The 23,959-nt window shown below is 42.4% G+C and overlaps 2 protein-coding genes and 1 long non-coding RNA gene across 7 annotated transcripts in view; all 3 read right to left on the bottom strand.

The window, feature by feature from the left end:
- Positions 1 to 7,434: 7,434 nt before the first annotated feature.
- On the bottom strand, positions 7,435 to 16,499 carry SYF2 (SYF2 pre-mRNA splicing factor). 2 transcript variants are annotated; one of them, XM_036444455.2, is made up of 7 exons: positions 16,362 to 16,499; positions 16,019 to 16,129; positions 13,376 to 13,501; positions 12,543 to 12,660; positions 12,094 to 12,184; positions 10,737 to 10,835; positions 7,435 to 8,162 (listed from the first exon to the last, which is right to left on the bottom strand). In XM_036444455.2, exons 1-7 carry the CDS (start codon positions 16,386 to 16,388, stop codon positions 7,997 to 7,999), a joined length of 738 nt encoding a protein of 245 aa, XP_036300348.1. In that variant the 5' UTR covers positions 16,389 to 16,499; the 3' UTR covers positions 7,435 to 7,996. The 2 variants fall into 2 exon arrangements, with proteins under 2 accessions (XP_036300348.1, XP_036300349.1); XM_036444456.2 differs by lacking the exon at positions 10,737 to 10,835.
- Positions 16,500 to 17,206: 707 nt separating this feature from the next.
- LOC118722674 overlaps positions 17,207 to 23,959 on the bottom strand; it is a 19,779-nt gene continuing 13,026 nt past the window's right edge. For both annotated transcript variants that reach the window (XR_004989088.2, XR_004989089.2), the window contains exon 3: positions 17,207 to 17,423. This is a non-coding gene — a long non-coding RNA (uncharacterized LOC118722674). The remainder of the gene's footprint in view (positions 17,424 to 23,959) is intronic.
- RSRP1 (arginine and serine rich protein 1) overlaps positions 20,602 to 23,959 on the bottom strand; it is a 5,396-nt gene continuing 2,038 nt past the window's right edge. The window contains exons 3-5 of one of the 3 annotated variants that reach the window (XM_036444452.2): positions 23,843 to 23,958; positions 21,901 to 21,978; positions 20,602 to 20,977 (exon numbers count right to left, since the gene is read on the bottom strand). In XM_036444452.2, the coding sequence (XP_036300345.1) occupies positions 20,885 to 20,977; positions 21,901 to 21,978; positions 23,843 to 23,958 (287 nt within the window). In that variant the 3' untranslated portion in view covers positions 20,602 to 20,884. Of the gene's footprint in view, positions 20,978 to 21,900; positions 21,979 to 22,726; positions 23,452 to 23,776; position 23,959 lie in introns of those variants that run through there. The other 2 variants (XM_036444453.2, XM_036444454.2) reach the window with 2 other exon arrangements.

The following is a 23,959-nucleotide window of genomic DNA, read 5'->3' as shown; positions in this document are numbered from 1 at the left end:
CTTGGCAGCAGAAAAATAAAACCAATGGAAAAAATGTCCTCGGGTGAGAATCAGAAGCACCGTAGTCCTCACAACCACCCTGTGGGGCAGGTGCTGTTATTTCCTCCTTTTGCAGCTGAGAATCTGGACATGAAACTGACTGCCCCAGGTCAAACAGCTAGTGGGTGGAGAAGCTGGGGTTTGATCCTAAAAGTCCTTCTCCAAAGAGTCACGTTCTCAACCACTGCACCGGAAGACTTCGTGAGTGAGTCGATGCCGAAACCGGTTTGGATCAGTGGATAGAGCGTCCGCTTGTGGACTGATAGGTTCCGGGTTCGATTCTGGTCAAGGGCATGTACCTTGGTTGCGGGCACATCCCCAGTAGGGGGAGTGCAGGAGGCAGCTGATCAATGTCTCTCTCTCATTGATGTTTCTAGCTCTCTATCCCTCGCCCTTCCTCTCTGTGAAAAATCAATAAAATATATTTTTTTTAAAAGACTTCGTGAGTCGAGCTTGGTCTAAGCCACCCGTCGCCATCCGACCTTGCTGCGTGGTCCAGGGAAAGGCCCGTCGGGTGCCTCCCGCCCCTGGAGTAGAATTATGCTTCCGCCCTTACCGTGACGTCATAGCAGGCTAAGTGGATTTCCTGCCCCGGACTTTGGGCTCAGCCATGTGCGTTGATTTGGCCAAAGAGATGTTTCACCCGGTGATTCAAACAGGGGCTTGCCATGTGCTTGCACCATTGTCGTACCCTTAACCTCATAGGCCCCATCATGAGATTCATGGAACCAGCCCAAGTTGGACTGCAGCCCAGAGCCAGGCCCCAGAGAATCGGGCCTTCACCACCAAGTCCCAGCCCACGGGTTGGTTACCGCACTGCCTCCTGCCCTGATGCAGCTCATGACCCCGTCCTGGTCGGTGACACACCAGGAACGCTTTCCAGAATACATGGAGCCCTGCCCCCTTTGGCCGTCCTCCTGGGCCAGTGGTCAGCACACTCATTAGTCCACAGAGCCAAATACCAACAGTACAACAGTTGAAATTTCTTTGGAGAGCCATGTTTTTTAAACTTAAACTTCTTCGAACGCCACTTCTTCAAAACAGACTCGCCCAGGCCTTGGTATTTTGTGGAAGAGCCACACCCGAGGGGCCAAAGAGCCGCAGGTGGCTTGCGAGCTGCAGTTTGCCGACCACTGTCCTGGGACATTGATAGGACATCGTGCCTGTTGCCTCGTGCTGAACAACAGCTGGCGACACACACAAAAGGCCGATGCCGAGGATGCCCCAGCAGCAAGGGCGGGTCCCGGGCCCTCGATGACCTTGTCCAGCACCCAGTGACCTCTCGCCTCCGCATGCTTGTGAGAAAACTAGTCTTCTCTTTGTCCACGCCTCTTTGTTGGGATTTCTATTGTTCCCAGCCAAAGTCATTCCTACCTGCGGTTGGCTTTCTCACGTACGGATATGCTTTCACAAATGCCATATCTTTCTATCTCCCTCACCTGTTTAAATCGCCTGGTTTCCCCTGGAACAGGAGGAGGGAAGCCGAGAATCCTTGGTAACATCCATCCTTCGATGCCTGTTGTGCTCACCCTGGAGCCATCAGTCCAGAGTCACCCACATGAGAAGCAGCTTCACTAAAATCAACCCTGACAATAAAGAATTATTAAAAAAAAAATTAAATAATTTAATTTAATTAAATCAACCCTTTCAATAAAGAATTACTATTATTATTAATATTAGGAGAAGAAGAAGAGAAGAAGAAGAAGAAGAAGAAGAAGAAGAAGAAGAAGAAGAAGAAGAAGAAGAAGAAGAAGAAGAAGAAAAAAAAATAATAAGATAAAATCAGCCCTTGAACCTGCTCATTGGTATAACCAAGCTTCTGGAACACTTTCTAGCATGTCGTAGGTGCTCGGAACCGATTGTTCAGTGAGTCGTTTGGTCGAGTTGTTGCTATTTCTCAGGATGGTCAATCACGTGTGTCTCTTGGGAAGCTGTCTTGGCTGTTTTGATGTCTCGAAGGGCCTCCTGGAAATCACTCCAAATGAATTTTATGAAGCCTGCATGTCAAACAGACCTTCCAAACTCAATGGAAGTCTTCTCATGATATGATTACAAACAGAAACCATAACAGCTTTATTGAGATGTAACTCTCATGTTGTAAAATTCACCTTTTAAAGTGCAGTTCTGTGGCTTTTAGCATATTCATGGGGTGTGTAACACTGTAATTTATTATAAGAACATTTTATCATCACAAAAGGAAACTCTGTCCCCATTAATAGTCATTCCCCACCCACTTCCTCCTTCATCCCCCCGCCCCCCAGCCCTGAGCAACCACTAGTCTACATTCTGTCCCCATGGATTTGCCTGTTCTGGACATTTTGTATAAATGGAGTCATACAAGGTATGCATGGTCTTTTGTGTCTGACTTCTGTCCCTTAGCAAAATGTTTTCAAGGCTCACCGTGGTGTGGCCTGTATCAGAACTTTATTCCTTTTTATTGCTGAATAATATTCCTTTGTGTGGATATACCACACTTATCCATTCATCAGCTGTGGACATTTGAGCTCTTTCTACTCTTTGGCTATTCCAAGTAATGCTGCTGTGAACATTTGCTTATAAGAGTTTTTGTGGCAATGTGTCTTCAATTCTCTAGGAATCCCTAGTAATGAAATTGTCACTTCATGCGGCAACTCCAGGGCTAACCTTTGGAGGAACTGTCAGTGCAGTTATTCCTCACCAGCAGTGAACAAAAGGTCCAGACCTTCCTCCACGACCTTGCCAACACTTGTGATTATCGGTGTCGTCGATTAGAGCTATTCTGGTGGAAGTGCAGAGGTACCTCATTGTAGTTTTACTCTGAGGGCAAGGGGCACTGAGCACCTTTTTGTGTGTTCACTGGCCATTTTTATATCTTTGTTTAGAAAATGTACAGACACCAATTGAAGCATGTTTACGTAAGCTAATTTTGATGGAAACTTTGGGAAGCTGCATTATGAAACCAAAATTCTCTTTCCCTAGTAATGAACGAAATATTACTAAAATCTGACTGACTCACATGTCACTGATTTAGAATGCCTGTGTTAACAACAGTTTACAATGACTCCGTATTAATGTTGTATCTAGGAAAAAAACCAATGCTTGTGTTTTGGGGTTTTTTTTTTAATGAGACTGATTTTGAAGTTATGTTCCTCACATCCCACAAGGGGGCGCTAAACAGTTGTTCCTCACTAAACAGTGATCACTGAGGCCCTGCTCTCCCTCCCCATCCCCTTTCTACTTTCAGTCTCTGTCTCTATCTAGCCATACCAGCCTCTGAGCAACCGGAGAGGAATAACTGAGTTCTTATTTGAGAACTTCTATTTTATTAATAAGAATGAAAAATGCTATTACAAGATTTTGTAAAGACAGTGATATATTTTAAATGTTTTATGTTTATTTTACAAATATGTGATGAACATCTTCCATACGTTAAGATTTTTGTTTTTTGCATCTCTCCCCCAAAGACCATTTCCAGCTGCAGAAACACACTCCTGCCCCCTCCCAACACACACACACACAACCACACACACACACACACACACACACACACACACAACCACACACACACAGGTTTTAGACAGGTGAGAGGCTGTTTGTATCTTCTAGTTTCTTGTGGTCCCTACAGTTTATAGAGCTCCCATTAGCCTGTAAGTTTTCAAACACAAATATGACATCCCCATCCATGGGGACAAGACTAAACTATCCACCCAAAATGTGAACATTTTTATAGATAAGAGGTGTTTGGGGATTGTTTTTGTTTTGTTTTTTTAATGATTTGACCACGAGGTTTGATTAAAGCAAAAAGCCAGGTGGGACTCTAGTCTCAGATCCCTGAGTTCTGCCAGGGGTTGTCCTTTGTCAGGAATGGGACTGTGACTCTAAGTCGCATGTGTCAAACACAAGGCCCGCGGGCCAAATCCGTCCCGCCAGGCCTTGCAATGTGGCCCACACCGCACTGTCATCACTGCACTCCGCTGCGTTTCCATCACAATGACAGTTTATGACTGTTCAGTAAACCATTCGGCCCGCGATTTAGGCTGGATTTTAGATTTTGGCCCCTTCTCTGATTGAGTTCGACACCCCTAACAAGTGGAGAAGCAGCCCAGGCAGAATGCAAACTTCGTCCTGTGTAAGCGGTGAGCTTCCAGAGGGAGCGGCTGGCCGAAACCGGTTTGGCTCAGTGGATAGAGCGTTGGCCTGCGGACTGAAAGGTCCCGGGTTCGATTCCGGTCAAGGGCATGTACCTTGGTTGCGGGCACATCCCCAGTGGGGGGTGTGCAAGTGGCAGCTGATCGATGATTCTCTCATTGATGTTTCTAACTCTCTATCCCTCTCTCTTCCTCTCTGTAAAAAAAAAAAAAAAAAAAAAAAAAAAAAAAAAAAAAAAAAAAAAAAACAAAATATTAAAAAAAAAAAAAAAAAACACAAAGGGAGCGGCTGGTGCTGGAGGTACAGAGAGGTCTGGGCAGGGCGCTTCAAAGCTCCTGGATTGCCTACTGCTACGCAGATCCGAATTGGTGAAAAGAGAGTCTCTGCTGGTTTAAAAAAAAAAGGGGGGGGGGGGAGCCAAGACGTGGGGGGCAGGGAGTAAGTCAAGTGGAAATCCTACCTCCCTCGGAGATTTCTGAGTCAATAATGTGGCATTGTCTTGATGAGGAGGTGAGGAAAGAGAGCAGACCAGGTAGAGGAAATGCCCAGGGGAGAGTATTTATTGACTCATTACTGTTATAACTCACATGGAACCCGCTATGAACAGGCACTGGGATAGCACATTGTTTTCATTTAATCCCCCCAACAGCCGTCTGAGGTAGGCATCATTAACACTCTTCAGAGTTGGGGAAACTGAATCACAAAGAGGGTGCGTGATTTTATGGGCCAAATTGAGTCCCCCCAAAATTTATGTGCTAAAACTCTAACCCCCATGTGACTCTTTTTTTTAAGAAATATTTGTTTTTTGGGTGTGTTTTTATATATATATATATATATATATATATATATATATATATATATATATATATATTTATTTATTATTGATTTTTTACAGAGAGAAAGGGTGAGGGACAGAGAGCTAGAACCATTAATGAGAGAGAGAGAGAGATCGACCAGCTGCCTCCTGCACACACCCCCAACTGGGTACATGCCCCTGACCGGAATCGAACCTGGGACCCTCCAGTCCACAGACTAACGCTCTTATCCACTGGGCCAAACCGGTCTCAGCCCCGTGTGACTCTATTTAAGAAAATTATTAAGCCCAGGCTGCTTAGCTCAGTGGTTGGGCATTGACCTATGAACCAGGAAGTCACGGTTCTATTCCCGGTCAGGGCACATGCCCAAGTTGTAGGTTCAATCCCCAGTGTGGACTGTGCAGGAAGCAGCTGATCAATGATTCTCTCTCATCATTGATGTTTCTCTCTCTCTCTCCCTTCCTCTCTGAAATCAATGAAGTTATATTTTTTAAAGTCATTAATGTTAAATGAGGTCATAGGATGTAGTCCCTTATCCAATAGGACTGATGTCCTTGTGGGGGGGGAAAAAGGGGGCACAAATAGGGAGAAAAGGCCATGTGAGGGCACAGCAGGAAGGTGGCCACCTGCAGGCCAAGGAGGGAGCTTTCACCATAAGTCAACCCTGCTGGTCCCTTGCTCTTGGACTTCCAGCCTTCAGAACAGTGAGAAAACATATTTCTGGTGTTTAAGTCCCCCTGTCTGTATTCTGTTAGGGCAGACCTAGCGGACTAATGCAGTGACTGGCCCCAGATCTTTTGCGGGGCAAATGGAAGAACTGACATTCGAATCCAGGCTGTCGGGCACCTTAGTCGCTGTTTTTACTGGCTTTTGCACAGTGCTTCTTGCCCTGGGAATGGAGATAGCAAGAGTCTTATTGGAGAATGTGATGTTACAGGAACTGCCAACGTGCATGGGCGTTCACTCCCCACAGCCCAGTGTGCTAAATGCTTTGCCTGGATTATCCATTTAATACCAACAACAATCCGTGAGGTTAGTGCTGCTATCATCCCCATTCCCCTAAGGCCTTCAGAGGACTCCGATGCAGACAAACTCACTCCAGAGCCAGCTTGGAACACTGTCACACTATAATTAATGATAACTATTGTAGATGTTAGAAATAAGGCGAGCCCCCCACGTCAGGGGTTCTGGTAGAATATAAAACACTCAGGCAGCAAGGCAAACATCTTTACTTCTACGGAGAAGGGTGCACACACATGGTCTGGAAGCATGTGCACACTCAGCAGTCGGTCTGCTTGGCTTTATAATCCCTGACGCACTGACCTGTCCTTTGCTCTTGATTGGAGGTCAGACACAATCTTTCACAATTGGCCAATTCAAAGGGAGGGGTTGGCCTTTGCTGTTTCAAGATGGTAGCCCCCAGGGGAACTGCAAGCCATGTGGCCAACATGGTGGTTGACAAGTCACCTGGTCCAAAATGGCAGCTGTCTAAACTGTTCTTTGACAGAAAAGATGTTTATTCTAACAGAGATCATTTTGTTATGCTCAGCTCCACCACCTGGCCAAAAACTGCTCAACTGGGCCTTCCACATGAGAGAACACAGTTGAAAGTAATAATTAAGACCCACTTCTCTGAGATGGCCTTTGAAATAAATGAGCCACGTTGTCCCCACTAAGGAGTCCTAGCTTTGGGGCGGGGAGCTAATGGGAAGGCAGCCCTGTCCTGATGGGCAGGGCCAGGAGCTGGAGGAGCACTGTGAGAGGAGCATCATCCAGCCATGGGCTTTGTGGGAGATGAACAGAATGAGCAGCGGCCAAGGGGAACTCAGTAGCAATTGGGTTAAACCCACCCAAGGTACTTCTCATCTCAGAAATGTGTCTTCATGTTTGATGTGGGTCTTTTTTATATCTTCCTATTTTTTTAATGTTTTTTTTTTTATTTAGAGAGGGAGAGTGAGAGGGATAGAGAGATAGAAACATCGATTGGCTGCCCCCTGCATGCTCCACAATGAGGATCAAGTCCACAACTCAGGCATGTGCCCTGACTGGGAATCACACCAGCAACCCCCATAGGCTGATGCCCATGGGCTCTCAGATACTTAAAAATGTGTAATAGGGCCCGGAAAGGCAAATAAACCCTCTTCCCTCCTGTGTTAGCTCATGTAATAAAGGTGTGTGTTCTAAAAAAAAAAAAAAAATGTGTAATAGGTAAAGTTATACACCTAGTATTAGCTTCAGAAGAATGTGGGATTCATGGAGGGGAAAGTAGAAATAAAGATGAAACTGTATTGACCATGAGATTGGGATTGGGTATGTGGGGGTCATTGTACTAAACTGTCTTCTTTTGAATGTTTGGAATTTCCCATAAAAAATAAATTTTAAGTTTATGGAATTGGAAGCATGTATATTTGTGTGTATATATATATACAGACATACTTTTGAATGATAAGCAGAGGGTTTAGTAGGGATTTTATTCCACAGGGTATTTGCTTTGTAAAAAAGGGAACAGTACATGGTCCATATTCAGAGGATAGTTCTGTTACTTTCTGAACTTGGTCGTAAGCAGTCCTGGATCCAGCCTGCACCAGTCCTCCAGTAGCCACTGCCATACCTTCACACTCTGCTCAGCTTCAGAGTCTACAATCCCCATATGGTTCCTGAGTTCAATTCTAGATTCTGTCAAATTCCTAACATGCTTCAAAGCCAGAGTGACTGAATTTATGTTTGGTACCAGCAATCTTAAGTCCAAAATGCTTCAAAGATTAAACAATCACACATTTAAAATACATAGAAAAATAATATAATTAGGATTTATACAAAGTAGATTATTACAAAACAAGTACACTACAAGAAATACACAAGAAATACATCTTATATCCAAACACAAAAATTTGGAAATATATGTTTAAGAAAAATCATTTATTTTTAAATGCTGAGTGGGAAGGCATAGCTGAGTTCAGCTAGCAGAAATTTTCACTCCATCTCAAGCTTCTATAAACAGTTCCTGAAGGAGATTAGACAGCTGTTCCTCTTTCCAAATTCTGTTTAATTTCAGCTGTGTATTTCCCATAGAATCTTTCTGCCTTTTTGTTGAATTTGGCATTCCTTTCATTAATATAGTCGATATCTGCATCGTCATTATAAGGTCGTCTCCGGCTATATTTGTCTCGTTTTTCAATTCTGAGGGGAAAAGAAAATAATTTTTAAAATTTTAAATGTCTTTAAATTTTTTTTTCAATTTATTAACTTGAGAGAGAAACACTGACTTGTTGTTCCACTTATTTATGGATTCATTCATTGGTTCTTGCATGTGACCTGACCAGAAATCAAACTGGCAACCTTGGCGTATCATAACAGCACTCTGAGCTAGCCGGCCAGGGCTTGTCTTTTTTTTTTTTTTTTTTTTTTTATTTATTTATTTTTTGTCTTAACAGAAATAGCCTAGTAGTTGAAAATAGCATCGTTACACTTAGAACAGCACACTTTGGTGGGTGGAGGAAGCAGTTTTCATCAAGATCAAGTTGAAGCTGCTAATTAATAGCACAACAGCACAACCCTGGGTAAGAACCATAAAATACAAATTCATCTTCAGAATGCCTCTAAAAAAGCAATGATAACCTTGTTAGCAACTGGATTGGATACATAAAATATATATTAAAAGAAGATGACTACAATAATTATATTAATAACTAGAGGGCCATTGCATGGAATTCGTGCATGGGTGGGGGAGGGACCCTCAGCCCAGCCTGCACCCTCTCCAATCTGAGACATCTCTCTCACAATCCAGGATGCTGGCTCCCAACTGCCCTCCCCTGCAGGCCTGGGTCCCCCTCCAACTGCCCTCCCTTGCTGGCCTTGTCACCCAAAACTGCCTTCCTCTGCTATCCTGGTCACCCCTAACTCCCACCAATTGCCCTCCCCTGCAGGCCATCTTGTGGTGACCATCTTATGGTGACCCTCTTGTGTCTTGGTATGAAGGTCAATTTGCATATTGCTCTTTTATTAGATAGGATAACCACAGCTTAATATGGAGGGTGCAGTATGTTGAGGCACTATCCTTAATACTTCACATGTATCGGGTCTAGTAATAATTAATGTCGTTTTTAAACATTCGTTTAAAATCTTGCTTGGCGTTGACTTGTATTGACATAACCTTCAAACACGTGGTATCTACAGAACGTGTGAAGTGCAATTAACAAGTTTTGCTTGAAAAAGTTTGTGTTTGGTTTGGTTTTTGTTGCAAAACTAGGGCTAAGAAGATGGCGGATGAAGAGCATATTCGGCACTGCATGCTTTACGAGTTCCAATTAGGAAGTAAAGCAAGTGAGGCTGCAAAAAACATCTGTAGTGCTCTTGGTCAAGATGCAGTTAGCGCCAGAAAATGCCAGCGTTGGTTTGAGAAATTTCGCGAGGGAAATTTTTCGTTAGATGACAAGAGTGGTCGAGGCCGTGTGTCCAATTTTGATCAAGAAGCTCTTCAAGCTCTTTTGGTGCAAAATCCTCAAATTACCCAACAAGAGCTTGCGACAACTTTAAATTGTTCACAAAAAACAATTTCCAATCAATTGCGTGCACTTAGCAAAGTCCAAAAGTTTGGAAAATGGGTTCCTCATGAGTTGACCAACAACAACCGTAATCAAAGAGTCACAATTTGCAGTTCGCTCCTCTCTCGTCAAAACCGTTTGCCGTTTTTAGAGCAAATTGTTACCGGAGATGAAGAATGGGTGCTGTATGTTCATTTGAAAAGGCGGCCTCAATGGTTGGACAAAAATGAGGCTCTGCAGCCCACGCCAAAACCTGACTTGCATGCGAAAAAAGTGATGTTGTGTGTTTGGTGGAATTTTAAAGGAATTCTTCATTATGAACTTTTACCATCTAACCAAACCATTACAAGTGCAGTGTATAGTGCCCAATTGGAAAGGTTAGCCCAAGCTTTAAGAGAAAAAGAACCCACGCTGATTAATCGGAAGGGCGTAATTCTTCACCACGATAACGCACGACCGCATACTGCAAGAATCACTGCTGAAAAACTGCGCCAGTTGGAATGGGAAGTTCTCCCTCAACCTGCATATTCTCCTGATATTGCCCCTTCCGATTACCATTTGTTTCGTTCTTTGCAAAACTTTCTTCTTGGAAAAAAATTTAATAATGAAGAATGCCTCAAAAATGCATTGACAGAATTTTTTGCATCAAAATCACAAGAATTTTACAACAGAGGGATTAAAATGCTTCCTGAGCATTGGGCACAAGTAGTAGAAAACAACGGCAACTATATTGTTGATTAAATTTTGTTGTATTGTTTAAATAAATTCGATTTAAAAAAGTATTAGAAAACAACATTAATTATTACTAGACCTAATATTAATTTCTAAAATACAGATTCATTCCACTCTGCCTCATATTCACCCCTATCAACATAAGAAACACAAATGTAGTGGAGGTACATTCACTAGAACCTTCTTATGTCTTCAAATCAAGTAGCTGAGTGATTACTAAATAAAAGTTCTTAAAGAAGAACTTTCTTTAAATCCTTCCCTACTTCAATTATAACAATTCAATTTTATCAATATTTTGTTTGCTTCTCCATTCCAAATCGTACGGACTCAACTCATACTTGCTATCCTCAAAACCACTGTAGATGCTAAGTCAGAAATTAGCAAGTATAACATCTGTCTATTCAATTCATCCTAAGCTTATTATGTCCATTTTGCCATTAAGCACTTAAAATTTCACACTGCTCTACTGAGTACTTACTGTTTTTCCAGATCTGTGACCATCCTATCAATTTCCTGAGTGGAAGGCACATGTGTTCCATGAAGAAGACTGTTGGATGTTGGGAAAAACTCTTCTCCACTGAAAAGACAGCAAAATGAACTTATAGTAACAATACAAGTGCACCACATTTCCTAATTTCAAAGTAAACAACCATTCACGTGAAGAGAGAAAATAGAGACATGTATTTACTGTGGGGACGGCCCACCTTAACTTTTAAAAAAACATACAGAGCCTGGCCCGTGTGGCTCGGTGGGCTGGGTATCATCCCATGCACCAGAAGATGGCTGGCTTCCCGGCCAGGTGGCTCAGGTCACGGTTCAGTTCCTGGTCAGGCGATCTGCCCAGGTTTGTCAGCTTGATTCCCAGTCAGGGTATTCAAGAGGCAGCTAATCAATGGTTCTCTCTCATCATTGATGTTTCTCTCTCTCTCATCCACTCCCTTCCTCTCTGAAATAAATAAATAAATAAATAAATAAATAAATAAATATTTTTTTTAAATAAAAAGATTGCTGGTTCAATTCCTAATCAGGAAACGTCAGGATTGCAGGCTTGATCCCCAGAAAGGGGCATGTAGGAGGCAGTTGACTGATGCTTCGCTTTCACACCAATGTTTTTCTCTCTCTCTTTCCTACTCTAAAAATCAATTAAAAATCTTTAAAAAAAACAAAAACAGAATTGGAAGGGATCTAATAAGTCACTTATTTCGACCCCTTCGTTCTATAGATGAAAGAGCCAAGGGCCAGAGTCAAGGGCTCGCCTCCAAGTCCAGGTATTTCCCTCTCTACCAAAGCAGGGGTTGGCAAGCTTTATAAGCAGTTTTTAAAAACAGTTTTACTGGGACAGAGCCATTTGTCTGTAGGTCCTCTGTGCCACTTTCACATCCCAGCAGCAGAGCTGAGTACTAGCAGTTGTGACAGAGACCATACAGCCCACAAAGCCTAAAATCTTTATTATTTGGTTCTTTATATTAAAAAAAAAAAAAAAAAAAAAAAAAAAAAAAAAAAAAAACGCACATGCTGGCACTAAAGCATCTGCCTTTTAAGAATATATCTGAGTGAAAAGGATAATCTGGTTTTAACCACTCCACACTCAAGTCTTGGGACGCCCAGCCAGACAGATAACCAGATGATGAGCTTAACGGCTGTGGCGTGAGCAATAAATATTGTTGTGGAGATCAGAAATCATTCTTAACACAGCTGCCTGATAACCCATACCTAAACATTACCCAAGCATTATTTATAATATGTGTGTATTGTTGTATATATACTCACACACAAATGTCTACTTCAGGATTAAAAAAAAAAAAAAAAATACCCTTGCAATACTGTCAACTTACTGTTTTTCTCTCAGTCTCTCATATGTTTCCATGTCAGGTTTGATCTGTTTGGTCAACCGATGATACTGGCGTAACTGGGCAGCAGCATAATCTAAAAAGAAAATGAGAATCAGACATAATATACTTCCTTGTTTGGTCATTACAATTCGGGGGGGGGGGGGAATCTAAATTATTATTAGTAATATATGCACAAGACACCAATCTAAGCAGAGCTTCTGATCCTGAAGATGCTGACAATCCAAGCCTCAATTAGTTTTACCACGAAGAATAAGAGGATCCAGCTGACTGAAGTACAGCCATCACTGCTGCCCCAGGAGATGCATTTGTATTTTCTTGAGTTTAGGCCCTTAGAGAACATCCCTAAAGAGGAGTATCCTTTTATAAGTCAGAAACATTGAAGGCGATGCTTAGCCTAACGGGCCCATTCATAAAGTAAAAGCCAATTTTACCTGAAAAGCCCAAGTCCGGGTTTTTCCTCTTCTTTTTCCTCTCCCACCTTTCTGCATCTTCAGCACTGATCTCCAGTAACTTCACTTTCTCATAGTCCTCCCCTCTGGCTGCACATTCCTAAAAAGAAAGGAAAAAGCTGAAACCAGCAATTATGATACAAGCAATTATTTTATCTATTTTAAAACGAGAAAGATTGAATAAAATTATCTAGCAATACTTTCAAAATAATGATTAATCAAAGAAAACTCGGGAATCTGCTCTAGTATATAACAAATAAGCACACAGATTTAAAAATAATATTTATTCAGCCGAAACCGGTTTGGCTCAGAGGTAGAGCGTCGGTCTGCGGACTGAAAGGTCCCAGGTTTGATTCCGGCCAAGGGCATGTGCATTGGTTGTGGGCACATCCCCAGTAGGGGGTGTGCAGGAGGCAGCTGGTCGATATTTCTCTGTCGTCAATGTTTCTGGCTCTCTATCTCTCTCCCTTCCTCTCTGTAAGAGAATCAATAAAATATATTAATAATAATAATAATAATAATAATAATATTTATTCAGCATTTATCAGGTGTCAGACCCTGTTTTACAGGCACTGGCTCATTTAACTCATAATTAACTCAATTATTATCACAGTCTCCATTTTACAGATGAGAAAACAGAGGCCCAGACAGGTTAGATAACTCACCCAAAGTGTTGCAGCTAGTAAAAAACAGAGCCAAGATCTGGACTCCGGTGGTCTAGCTCTAGAGCCAGTGGACAAAACCACCTGTTTTACTGTGTCAATATGACAGAAAGACGGAGTAACCACTTATGAGACAGCAGAGGCGTTCCTGACCTTTTTCTTTTCTTCCTCCTGCAGTTCCCACTCCAAGCGAGCTTTTCTGGCTTCCCAATTTGCAGGTAGCTTAAGTCTCTTATCTTCTTCCACAACTTCCTGGTGATTTAATTTACGGGCTTCATTCTGAAACGTAACAGAAAGTTTACAGCTGAAGCATGAAAATCAATCCAAACAGATCTTGCCTCCTGTGAGGGTCAGGAAAGACACATTACCAAGGGGACCCCATTTTATCTTAAAGCAACAGAGCCCAGCAAAGGATTTTAAGCAAGGGAACCGCCTAACTAGGTCTGCATTTGAAATAAGTGCTGGGCTGCACCGATTTGCTGCTCCAGAGGCCTGATGGTTCATGTCGGCTCCACCTGTTGAGCTGTGCAGTCCCTCTGAGCAGGTCCCTTAGGGTTGGATGGGACACGGTTTCACAAAGGGGAAGGACCACTGCAGTGGCACTGAAGACTTCAGATGGCATGAAATAATGTTAAACACATGCTGAGAATGGCCTCTCCTCTCCAGTCTCTTTTAATCTTGATTAACTCAAGGAAAAAGCCTCAATTTAGGGCTGGGACTCTAAAACCTCTCTTAATACCTCTAATCCTTTCCACGTCCCCCTCCTTTTTAAATATTTTAACAGTTTACATTATGACAAATGAAAGAATTTTTCCAGTGGGATTACTCTGTGAAGAGTCCGTTTTAAAATAAATTTAACTGCATAAAATAAAATGAGCATATCATCTTAAGGGAAAATTAAGTTTGATGTTTCTTAGGTCACAGACTGGTGGCAGTAAGTCCAGGAAGCCATGTCTCCTAATTTCCAACCTGATGTTCTTTACACTGCCCATCCAAGTAAATATTTAAGTGAGTTTAAAGTCTTTATTAGATTAACTTTTGGGAACAGAGAAAGAAATTCCTCTCAACTACCATCCTTATTTATTCTTGAAGCTGACCATACCCTCCAGGTGAAGACACCAAGAAAACACCTGAAATCAAACCAAGTTGTGTTTGTTGCCCTGAAAGAGGCAGAAAACCATAGTGAACTGTAGGCACTTCAGTGAGAAGGTGTTAGGGGGGTAGGCATAGGATTAGGGTATCAGCGGCTGGCGGGGAGGGGGGGACGGACTCAAGGAAGCATGGTTGTGCTCTGGATTGCACTGTCAGAAGCCAATGAATTTTTGTACTGAGTATCTTAAGTTTTTACATACAAGGCAGGATTAATGGAGCAAGACCAATGTTTTACTTGGAAATAACAGTCTAAGATGTTAGCAGAATAGGGGGACGTGTGGTCATTTCTGTGGTTTGTCTCACTACAACAGTCAGAGTGATGCTGGAGTTTTGTGGAACTATGGCCGGGCTGTCAAGGTGAGTTAAGAGCTGTTCTTTTTTCTTTCTCAGCTACAACTGCAGCCAGTTATTGGCTGGACTCTTGTCTCTGATATGAATTCTTTTCCTTTACATGTGTCCCCTCTGCTTGGATATTTTTTCCCTCCAACTTCTTTGTCTGATAATACCTTACTAATCTCTTAAATAGTTTAGGTATCTTATATAAGACACTCCCTGGAGAGACACACACACACACACACACACACACACACACACAGAGTTTTTATCTCTCCTCTGTACTCCTCGGCCTTTGTTCCTAACTCTAGCATGGCATTTACCAGAATAAAATTTCTAGCTGTAAAGTTGCCTCCTCTTTGAAAACAGAGGCCTTATCTTCATCATCTTGTTCCCCACTGACTAGCTCAACCATTGACACTACAGATTTTCATTGAGCTTTTTCACGGATTCAACCAACCTCAGATCTAAAACAGTATTTTCACATTCCCAACCGCAGATCAAAAATACAGCTGACCAGCCCTGACTGGTTTGGCTCAGTGGACTGAGTGTTGCCTGAGAACTGAAGGGTCCCAGGCACATGCCTGGGTTGCAGGCTCCATCCCCAGCAGGGGGCATGCAGAAAGCAGCCGATCAATGATTCTCTTTCATCATTGATGTTTCTGTTTCTCTCTCCCTCTTCATTTCTCTCTGAAATCAATAAGTATATTTTAAAAATATATATACAGCTGATCCACTCTAGCTGGTTTGGATCAGTAGACAGCGTGTGGGCCTGTGGACTGAAGGGTCCTGGTTGAATTCTAGCCAAGGGCACATCCTGGGTTGTGGGCTCGATCCCCAGTAAGGGGCATGCAGGAGTCAGCCGATCAATGGTTCTTTCTCATCATTGCTGTTTCTATCTCTCTCTCCCTCTCCCATCCTCTCTGAAAACAGTAAAATAAAAAATACAGCTAACCCTTGAACAAGACAGGGATTATGGGTGCCACCCCCGCACAGTCGAAAATTCGCATATAACTAATACTGTTTTCATTCTGCGCAGTTGATTGAATCTAAGTATGCGACGGGGCAACTGTAGAGTCCAAAGTCATATATGGATTTTCGACTGCGGGATTCGGCATACCTAAACCCAGGCGATGTTCAAGGCTCAACTGTATTTTCAAAAGTGATTACAAGGTGCTACCAGCGTTGAGAACCACCGGGAAAGATCTTGCATCCGACCACGCGGGTTTGTCAGGCACGCTACTGCGACTTCCTCGTCTCCCCACAGACACGCAAGGGCCTGACCAGTGACAGGTCTCAGCATCTACTCACCCGCTTCAGATGCAGCTCCCGGAATTTACGCAGTCTCTGCTCGCGCTTCTGGGCGGACAGCTCCTCCGCCGCCGCGAGGGGCTGCTCCTCCTTTGCGCTGGTCGCCAACACCTACGACAGGGAGGGACGGCTGTTGGCAGGGCTGGCTCGGCTCCTCCCGGGGCTGCCCAGGCCGATTCCCCGCCGGGCCCGACAGGCCGCGCCGGGCCCGCACTGCCGACCCCGACTCCACAGTGTCTACTCCTCCCTGTTCTAGCGCCCAGGCATCTCCTTCGCCTCTCAGCCCTGTCGGCCCCTCTCAATCCCCCCACGAAATCCCCCGGGTAGAGCCCGCGGCACTTACCTTCTCGGTTAGAACCGCAGCCGCCATCACAGCCCTCTCCTTCCTACTTCCGGCAACAACACAGCACTTCCGTCGGCCTTCTGATAGATGTTAATAACCTACGGGAAGCCCCGCCCCTTCCAATCAGCCTCGGAGCTTGGGACCAATCCCTGCTCTTTCTAGCAAGTGAGCTGGTTTTCGATTGGGCAGGACCTTGCGCAGCCGCAGAAGACGGGGGCGGGGAGAGCGGGGCGGTGGGGAGAGAAGGGCAGGGACGCGAGCGGAAGGGGACGGCCTAGGAAGCAGGGCGGACTCTGGACCTGCTGAGAAAGTCGCCTACACGGCGTGTGCTCCCTAGAGCGCAAGGTGTTTATCCTGATCGTCAGCTCTCCCCCGACTACCTTGTCTCACGTGGGCCTCCAGTACCGTCACCTATGGCCCCATGTTAATTCCCTCGAGAGCGTTAGAGATTTCTCTCGGTTCGTTTTCCGTTTCCCGCAACAACGTTGTAAACTGAAGGCGCGCAGATGCGTCCATCTTGTTTACTCTTCGCCTCCAACAGGGAAACGGTGCGTTAAGTTAATAAAAGGAAGGTGCTGGATACAAGAGGAATGTATGGAAATTATTTTCTTCACTAGTAACCACTAATTCGACGTAGAAATGAATAAGTAAGCCCCAAAATGAAAACAGATTTAGAACAGCCCCAAAATGGTAGCCACCCACATGAAATGTGGCTAGGGCGAATTAAACTGGGCTTTAAGTGTAAGAATACACCCTAGGTCACAACACACACACACGGTAAAATATCACAGTATTTCTTTTTTTAATTAAATAACTTTTTACTTTGCTTCTCTAGATAGGAAGCCTACAAAGTTTATTATTCTTTATCAGGAAAATACAGGGTCAGTCTTACCTAAGAGGCCTTGTGTTTCAACTCCCTGGGCTAGAAACTGCTACTGGACAGACTGAACCAAACCAAGGGGAAAATCCAATAATCAATCTACTTACTGACCAGTGGCACAAAGGTCTCTGACCTCCTCCATGCCCCGGATTCTATGTCTATTCAGCCATGTGAGCATGGCACTTAGGAGAAGTGTGCACATTCTTCCATCTTTCCCCACTCATGGATCTATCTCGGTCCACTCAAAGTCTGCCCACAGTAAACCCCAGAGGTCAGGAGGCCAAAGGTTCTCAATGTCTCCTTTGGAGGCCCAGCAATGACCCTTTCCTTCAAGATCCATTCTCTAACCACACACAGCAATTACCCTGAGTTCCCGAGGCCGGATGACATCAGATGAGGGTGACGCTGGGACCAAGCCTGCTAGAGAGAAGGCGAGGTGGATGCCTCACAGCATTTCTTATATTGAGTTGAAATATTTTAGATACACTGGGATAAATTAATTCACTGGTGTGAATTAATACTGTATTTCTATTGGACAGCACTGAATCTAGACTCTTGATACAAATTCTGATCTTGCCATACAGTCCTATGATGCATAACAATGTTTCAGTTCATGATGGAATGCAGATATAAAGGGTGGTCCTATGAAATTACAATGGAGCTGAAAAATTCCTATTACCTAATGAGATAGTCACTGTAGCAAACACATTACTCAGGTGTTTCTGGTGATGCTATGTAAACAAACCAACTTAGGTATAGCATAATTATGTACAGTATATACCGTTTCCCCGAAAATAAGACAGTGTCTTATATTTTTTCTCCCAAAGTTGCGTTAGGTCTTATTTTCAGGGGATGTCTTATCTTTCCATGCGCTAGGTCTTATTTTCGGAGGATGTCTTATTTTCGGGGAAACATGGTAGTAGGTGACAAATGATTGTTACTGGTTTATGTATTTATTTTTAATAATGCTGCTTTTTAAAGTAAGGGGGAGAGAGAAACATCCCTTACCAAGAACTGAGCCCAGTCTGAGCATGTGTTCTGACCTGGAATCAAACCTTGACCCCCGCCGAAACCGGTTTGGCTCAATGGATAGAGCATAGGCTTGGGGACTGAAAGGTCCCGGGTTCGATTCCGGTCAAGGGCATGTACCTTGGTTGCGGGCATATCCCCAGTAGGGGGTGTCCAAGAGGCAGCTGATCAATGACTCTCTCTCATCCATGTTTCTCTCTCTCTTCCTCTCTATACAAAATCAATAAAATATATTAAAACAAAACACACAAAAAAAACCCTTGACCTCTTGGTTCCTGAGTTCAACCAGTGCCACATCAGCTGTGCTTTTTATCTGCAAGTGTACTTTTAGTTTGCTGTAAAAACAGTATGCCGTGTTCCATCATGTTTACACTCTTGGTTGTATTTGCTTGTGTGCTTTATTTCTAGCCCAGGAGCAATAGGCTATACCCATGGTCGGCAAATGGGCTCCCGAGCCACATGAGGCTCTTTGGCCCCTTAAGTGTGGCTCTTCCACAAAATACTGTGGCCCAGGAGAGTCTGTTTTGAAGAAGTGGTATTAGTTTAAATTTTAAAAATGTGGTTCTCAAAAGAAATTTCAATCGTCGTACTGTTGATATTTGGCTCTGTTGAGTTTGCCAACCACTGGGCTACCAAGTAGCCTAGGTGTATAGCCTGTACCATCCAGGTTTGTGTAATTGCCGTTTGCACAATGATGAAATCAGCTAACTACCCATTCCTCAGAACATATTCCTGTGGTTGAAGTGGCACATGACTGTATTGTCCACAGATTATGTGGTAACAGCGTATCACACTGAGTTATTGTATTCCAATTATGTAATGACAGCTTGTCTGGGGGTGTTTCAAAGCATAGATTAGCAGACACGGGTGTGGCTCAGTGGCTAGAGCGTCGGCTTGGGGACTGAAAGGTCCCGGGATCGATTCTGGTCAAGGGCATGTATATGGGTTGCGGGCACATCCCCCATAGGGGGTATGCAGGAGGCAGCTGATTGGCGATTCTCTCTCATCGATGTTTCTAACTCTGTATCCCTCTCTCTTCCTCTGTAAAAAATCAATAAAATAAAATAAAAATAAAAAATAAAAAGCATAGGAGATTAAATGTAGTCCTGTCTAGGTTGAACTAAGGTTAGACAAGGATGGAGTAATTATGAGAAAAAAATGAATATAACTATATTCTTTTCAGGATACTGGGAAGAAAAATGAATAGACGAGGAAATTAAATAGGGAAGTATCAAGCATATTAAGAGGCTGAATCACTATAGAAGTGCAATCTCAGAAATGGTACATATCCATAGCAACTAGCCAGACCTCTCATGTTAAATAGCTATTTGAATATAGGTCATAATCAGATTGGGTACTTTCCGTTACCAACTAAATGAGTGAAAAAAAATCTAGTATTGTCAATTATTTCAAGTCTCCCTTACAAGGAGAGGGAGAAACATCAATGATGGGAGAGAATTATTGATCGGCTGCCTCCTGCACACCCCACACTGGGGATTGAGTCCATAACCTGGGCATGTGCTCTGACCAAGAACCCAATAGCAACCTCCCAGTTCATAGGTAGATGCTCAACCACTGAGCAACACCAGAGTCCCCATGGATTTTTTTTAAGAGAGAATGGGAGGGGGAGACACAGAGAAACATTTTACTAAAATGACTAACAGATTGCTTAGATTAACATTTTCAGTTACAAATCTAAAAGCCAATTCTTGTTTTCTCTTACTGTATAACCAAGTTAATGTCCACCATGTTTTACATGCATCTTTTGGTGGTCAGCGCATAAAACAGCAACTGGTTGTTCCACTGTTCGGTCTATTGAGTACTAGAAAGATACTAATGGCCCAGTGCAAATTCATGCACGGGTGGGGTCCCTCATCATAGCCTTTGGGGATTGGGCTGAAACCGTAAGTCCAATGCTGCCTGCACTCATCCTGGCCCCGCTGTGCCTGCTATGGGCTCATGAGGGAGGCTTGTGCCCATCCCAAAGGATGTGGGGGCAGTGGGATGCCCCTGCTAGCCCAGGATCCAGATCTATCCTGCTGACTTTTACACTAGTTGTTGGGGGCCACCTGGCAGCTGCTTTTATATCATTTCCTCCTTGTGGGGTTCCTGAGGGGAAGCGGCCACAGTGCCCGAGGCCAATGGCGCTGTCAGGATCATGCCTGTAGCACTAGTCCGTTGTTGGTGCCTGGCCTGTTCTCAGATTGGACCTGCAGGACTGAGTGGCTGCTGGGCCGCCAGGACAGGTTTGTCAGTTGAGTGGTCGACTGGTCAGTGCTTAGCTTTTTATATATACTGTATATATAGAAGATATATAAAGTCAGACTAAAATAGTAAAAATAAATTTATTTACAAATATATACAATAGTTTAATTACTGTTTCTTATAAATTCCATTTCTATGTAACCAATTGATACTATACAAAACATTTACAAGAATATATACAAGACTCCCACCTATACATAACAACTCTGGTCCATCTGTGCTAATATCTGCAAAATAAATCTAAAATGTTAATTACCACTAAGTTGCTCATAGGGATGAAATAATGCCATAGAAAACACAAACTTGCAATAAAGTGCATTTTAAGCAACCTTAGCCACCAGTTCTCTTTTTAAATAGGTTTCCACAATTCATATGGACTTTTTTTCTTATTTATTTTTAGGGATCCTGAAGAGGTCTCTTCAGCAGTTTTTGCTACTGAATTCTGTAAGAGAACAAATTTCCAAGTCAGCTTCCCAGGCACACATATGTTGTACACACTTAGAATATTTGCTTTACACAATACATTAAATAACTCCATTTAAGACTGAAATTTAAGCAACACCAACCAAATGCCAAGTGTGAACCTCATCTATAACCTTACTCTAACTTAAGCCCAGAAATGGCCAAGTATAATTAAACATATATGCAAGACATACCACAATATTAAGGTGTAAAAAGGACAAGGCCTAACCAATTTGGCTTAGTACCAAACTGTGGCTCTTGATCCACATGTGGCTCTTTGGCTCCTTGAGTGTGGCTCTTCCACAAAATACCACGGCCTGGGTGAGACTATTTTGAAGAAGTGATGTTAGAAGTTTAAAAAATTTGGCTCTCAAAAGAAATTTCAATCCTGTTGATATTTGGTTCTGTGGACTAATGAGTTTGCAGACCACTGCCAAAGGAGACCTGTAGGAGGCAGCAGACTAATTTCACTCTCACATCAATGTCTCTCAAAGTTTAATTTAAAATTTTTTAAACTGGCACAAAAATATATTGAGATTAGCCCTGGCCAGTGTGTCACATAGTGAGTTGACCTGCACACCTAAGCAGGTCAAGGGTTCTATTTGTTGTCCACTCCCTGCCCCTGTTCTATGGGAGGCATCCTGTCCATGTGTCTCTCAAATCAATGTTTTCCTCTCTTCTCCTTCCCCTCTCTTCAATCCCTTTCTGAAAAGCAATCGGAAAAATAACCTCAGGTGAGAATTAAAATTTATGCGTGCGTGCATGTGTGTGTGTTTGTAGAGAATATTAAGTCTATAAAGTGACTTAGTAGACCCCAAATTATCACAGCAGACAAAAAAGCCCATAAATTGGATGTTTATGTTCCAAGTTCAATTTTTGAGTAGTCAGTGGTTAGATACTTACATTAGAGCTAATGCTTTTTTGCTGGGAAGACTTTTCATTGGCATTTTTAGTTCCATCTTCTGTTAGCTTTTCCGACAGCTAGACAGGAAGAGAAAATATTTATTTTTAAAACCCTATTTTTGGTTTACAGTGCTGTGTACAAGCAGCCCAACTGCACATAAATTTAGCTGTAGAAACACAGCGAATCAAGTTGAATCTAACCATACAGCTAACAGTGTAAACAAACACTGGAATGTTTTTCCGTTAACAAAATCGATACAATAAATGGATCTGATGAAGAAATGGCTTCCCTATAAAGCTATATTGTATTCCCAAATACAACTTAACTCAAAATCAAGCCATACCAGAAAATACCTACCATGTTTCCCCCAAAATACAAACATCCTCCAAAAATAAGACCTAGCGCAACTTTGAGAGAAAAAAATTAATGTAAGACACTATCTTATTTTCGGGGAAACAGGGTAGTTGTAAAGAATTAAGCTGTGATTTTAAACCAGTGTGCTGCAAGTATTTCTACAACATGCAATACCTGACTATTTAGTCAGGGGCACTGATCTCTTCCCTTTTATTTGGCAATAGCCAACACAATAGCCATCTGGTGTAAATGAATCAAAATTATACCTTTTAAACCATATCAGCAAAAAATATTTTTTTGGTGCCACATGAGATGAAAGAGGTTGAAAATCACTGAACTAAGGCATCAGCCCAGATGGGCACCTAGTCATCTGAAAAAGCAACTTAACTAAGATTTTGTCTACTAATATTTAAGCATACCCATAACTCTGGGCCTGAATGATAGGATTATATACTATCTTTCCTGTTTACACAGACTATCAATTTTTAACTACCTTAAACCTTTAAAGCTATGGACTTTATGCTCTGGGTTTCAAAATAAACAACAAAGTGCTATTTGCCAATGCACATCCTGCACATTTCTGTAGAATTATAAACTTATCTGCAAGTGAACCAGGCTTCCTCTTCTGTAATCTCTCAAAACATCTGGAATATATTGCATATATTATGAAATGGACATCTCGATCACAGATGCCCCAACATTACAAAGTGCACTTTAGTTTAAAACTGTCTTCATTATCTTATGCAAATATTACCTATCCCAAATTCTAACATGCACATAGATCTACCAACAAAAACTAAGCTTTCAGTGTGTGAATATAAACCTCAAATTAGTTAAACCTCTGGTGCTTTTATGCCCATGTATCAATTACCAACAGATTTTCTTCAGCAATGTCTGGAGACCACATTCATGATTTCTATAAGACAGAAATAAAGCAGGTAAACTATACTGTATGTTGAGTACAGAATTTCTGGGAACATTATGCTGGAAATGAAAACTACAGATACTCTGAAAAGACAAGAGAATTTTGGTAACTACATAGAAATCACCAAAGTACCAGCTACAATCATGAAAACAATTGTGTCAACTGAAAATAATGGTCATTCATCTCCCACTTTTATGGAAGAGACCAAGTCTAGTAATAAATTATATTTAGCTAGCCTTTCCAAGAAGGCTGAGGTAAATTGAATAAAAATGCTAGTCAGGCTGAAATGGAAGCTACTTCTTTAATCATGTTCCTGCTCATGCTAGCAACTGTTAGCTTCCAGTCTTCTGCAATGTCTTGTGCAGCAAGTCCAAGGACTCTGAGTAAATCTACACCAGCAACAAAAAGACTCGTTTAGTAGCTAAAAATATTAATATGTCCATAATTCTGATTTCTCATTTTGTTGTTTTGCATTGGCATTGTTAATACTTAATAGCCAGAGTTTTGCTCTTGACATTCAAGTTTTGAAAATAACATGTATGTAATTTAAAAATAAGAAATAAAAAAAATTAAAGAAAAAGAAAAAAGAAAAAAAATGCTAATCAGGTTTTTCTGGCAGCAGCTTTCTCAAGATTTTGTCTGGATAAACCTAGAATACTTACCTCAAATTTTGCACCGTTATTTGATACAATTCTGAGACTAGGGGGCAATTCAAAGTTGGTTGTTCCTAAGGCTTTTGCTGCATTGGCTTTTGCTATTTCTAACAGCTCCATTCGATC

Source organism: Pipistrellus kuhlii, unplaced genomic scaffold (genome assembly GCF_014108245.1).
Source record: "Pipistrellus kuhlii isolate mPipKuh1 unplaced genomic scaffold, mPipKuh1.p scaffold_m20_p_2, whole genome shotgun sequence".
NCBI lineage: Eukaryota > Metazoa > Chordata > Mammalia > Chiroptera > Vespertilionidae > Pipistrellus > Pipistrellus kuhlii.
This window is presented reverse-complemented; position numbering and strand designations above follow the sequence as displayed.

Coding starts and splice junctions, on each gene's coding strand:
- SYF2 (XM_036444455.2), bottom strand. CDS start 16,388: ATGGCGGCTGCGGTTCTAACCGAGAAG. Junction 12,661..13,375: donor AGGAGGAAGAAAAGAAAAAG/GTCAGGAACGCC, acceptor CTTTCTTTTTAG/GAATGTGCAGCCAGAGGGGA. Junction 8,163..10,736: donor GTCACAGATCTGGAAAAACA/GTAAGTACTCAG, acceptor TTTTCCCCTCAG/AATTGAAAAACGAGACAAAT.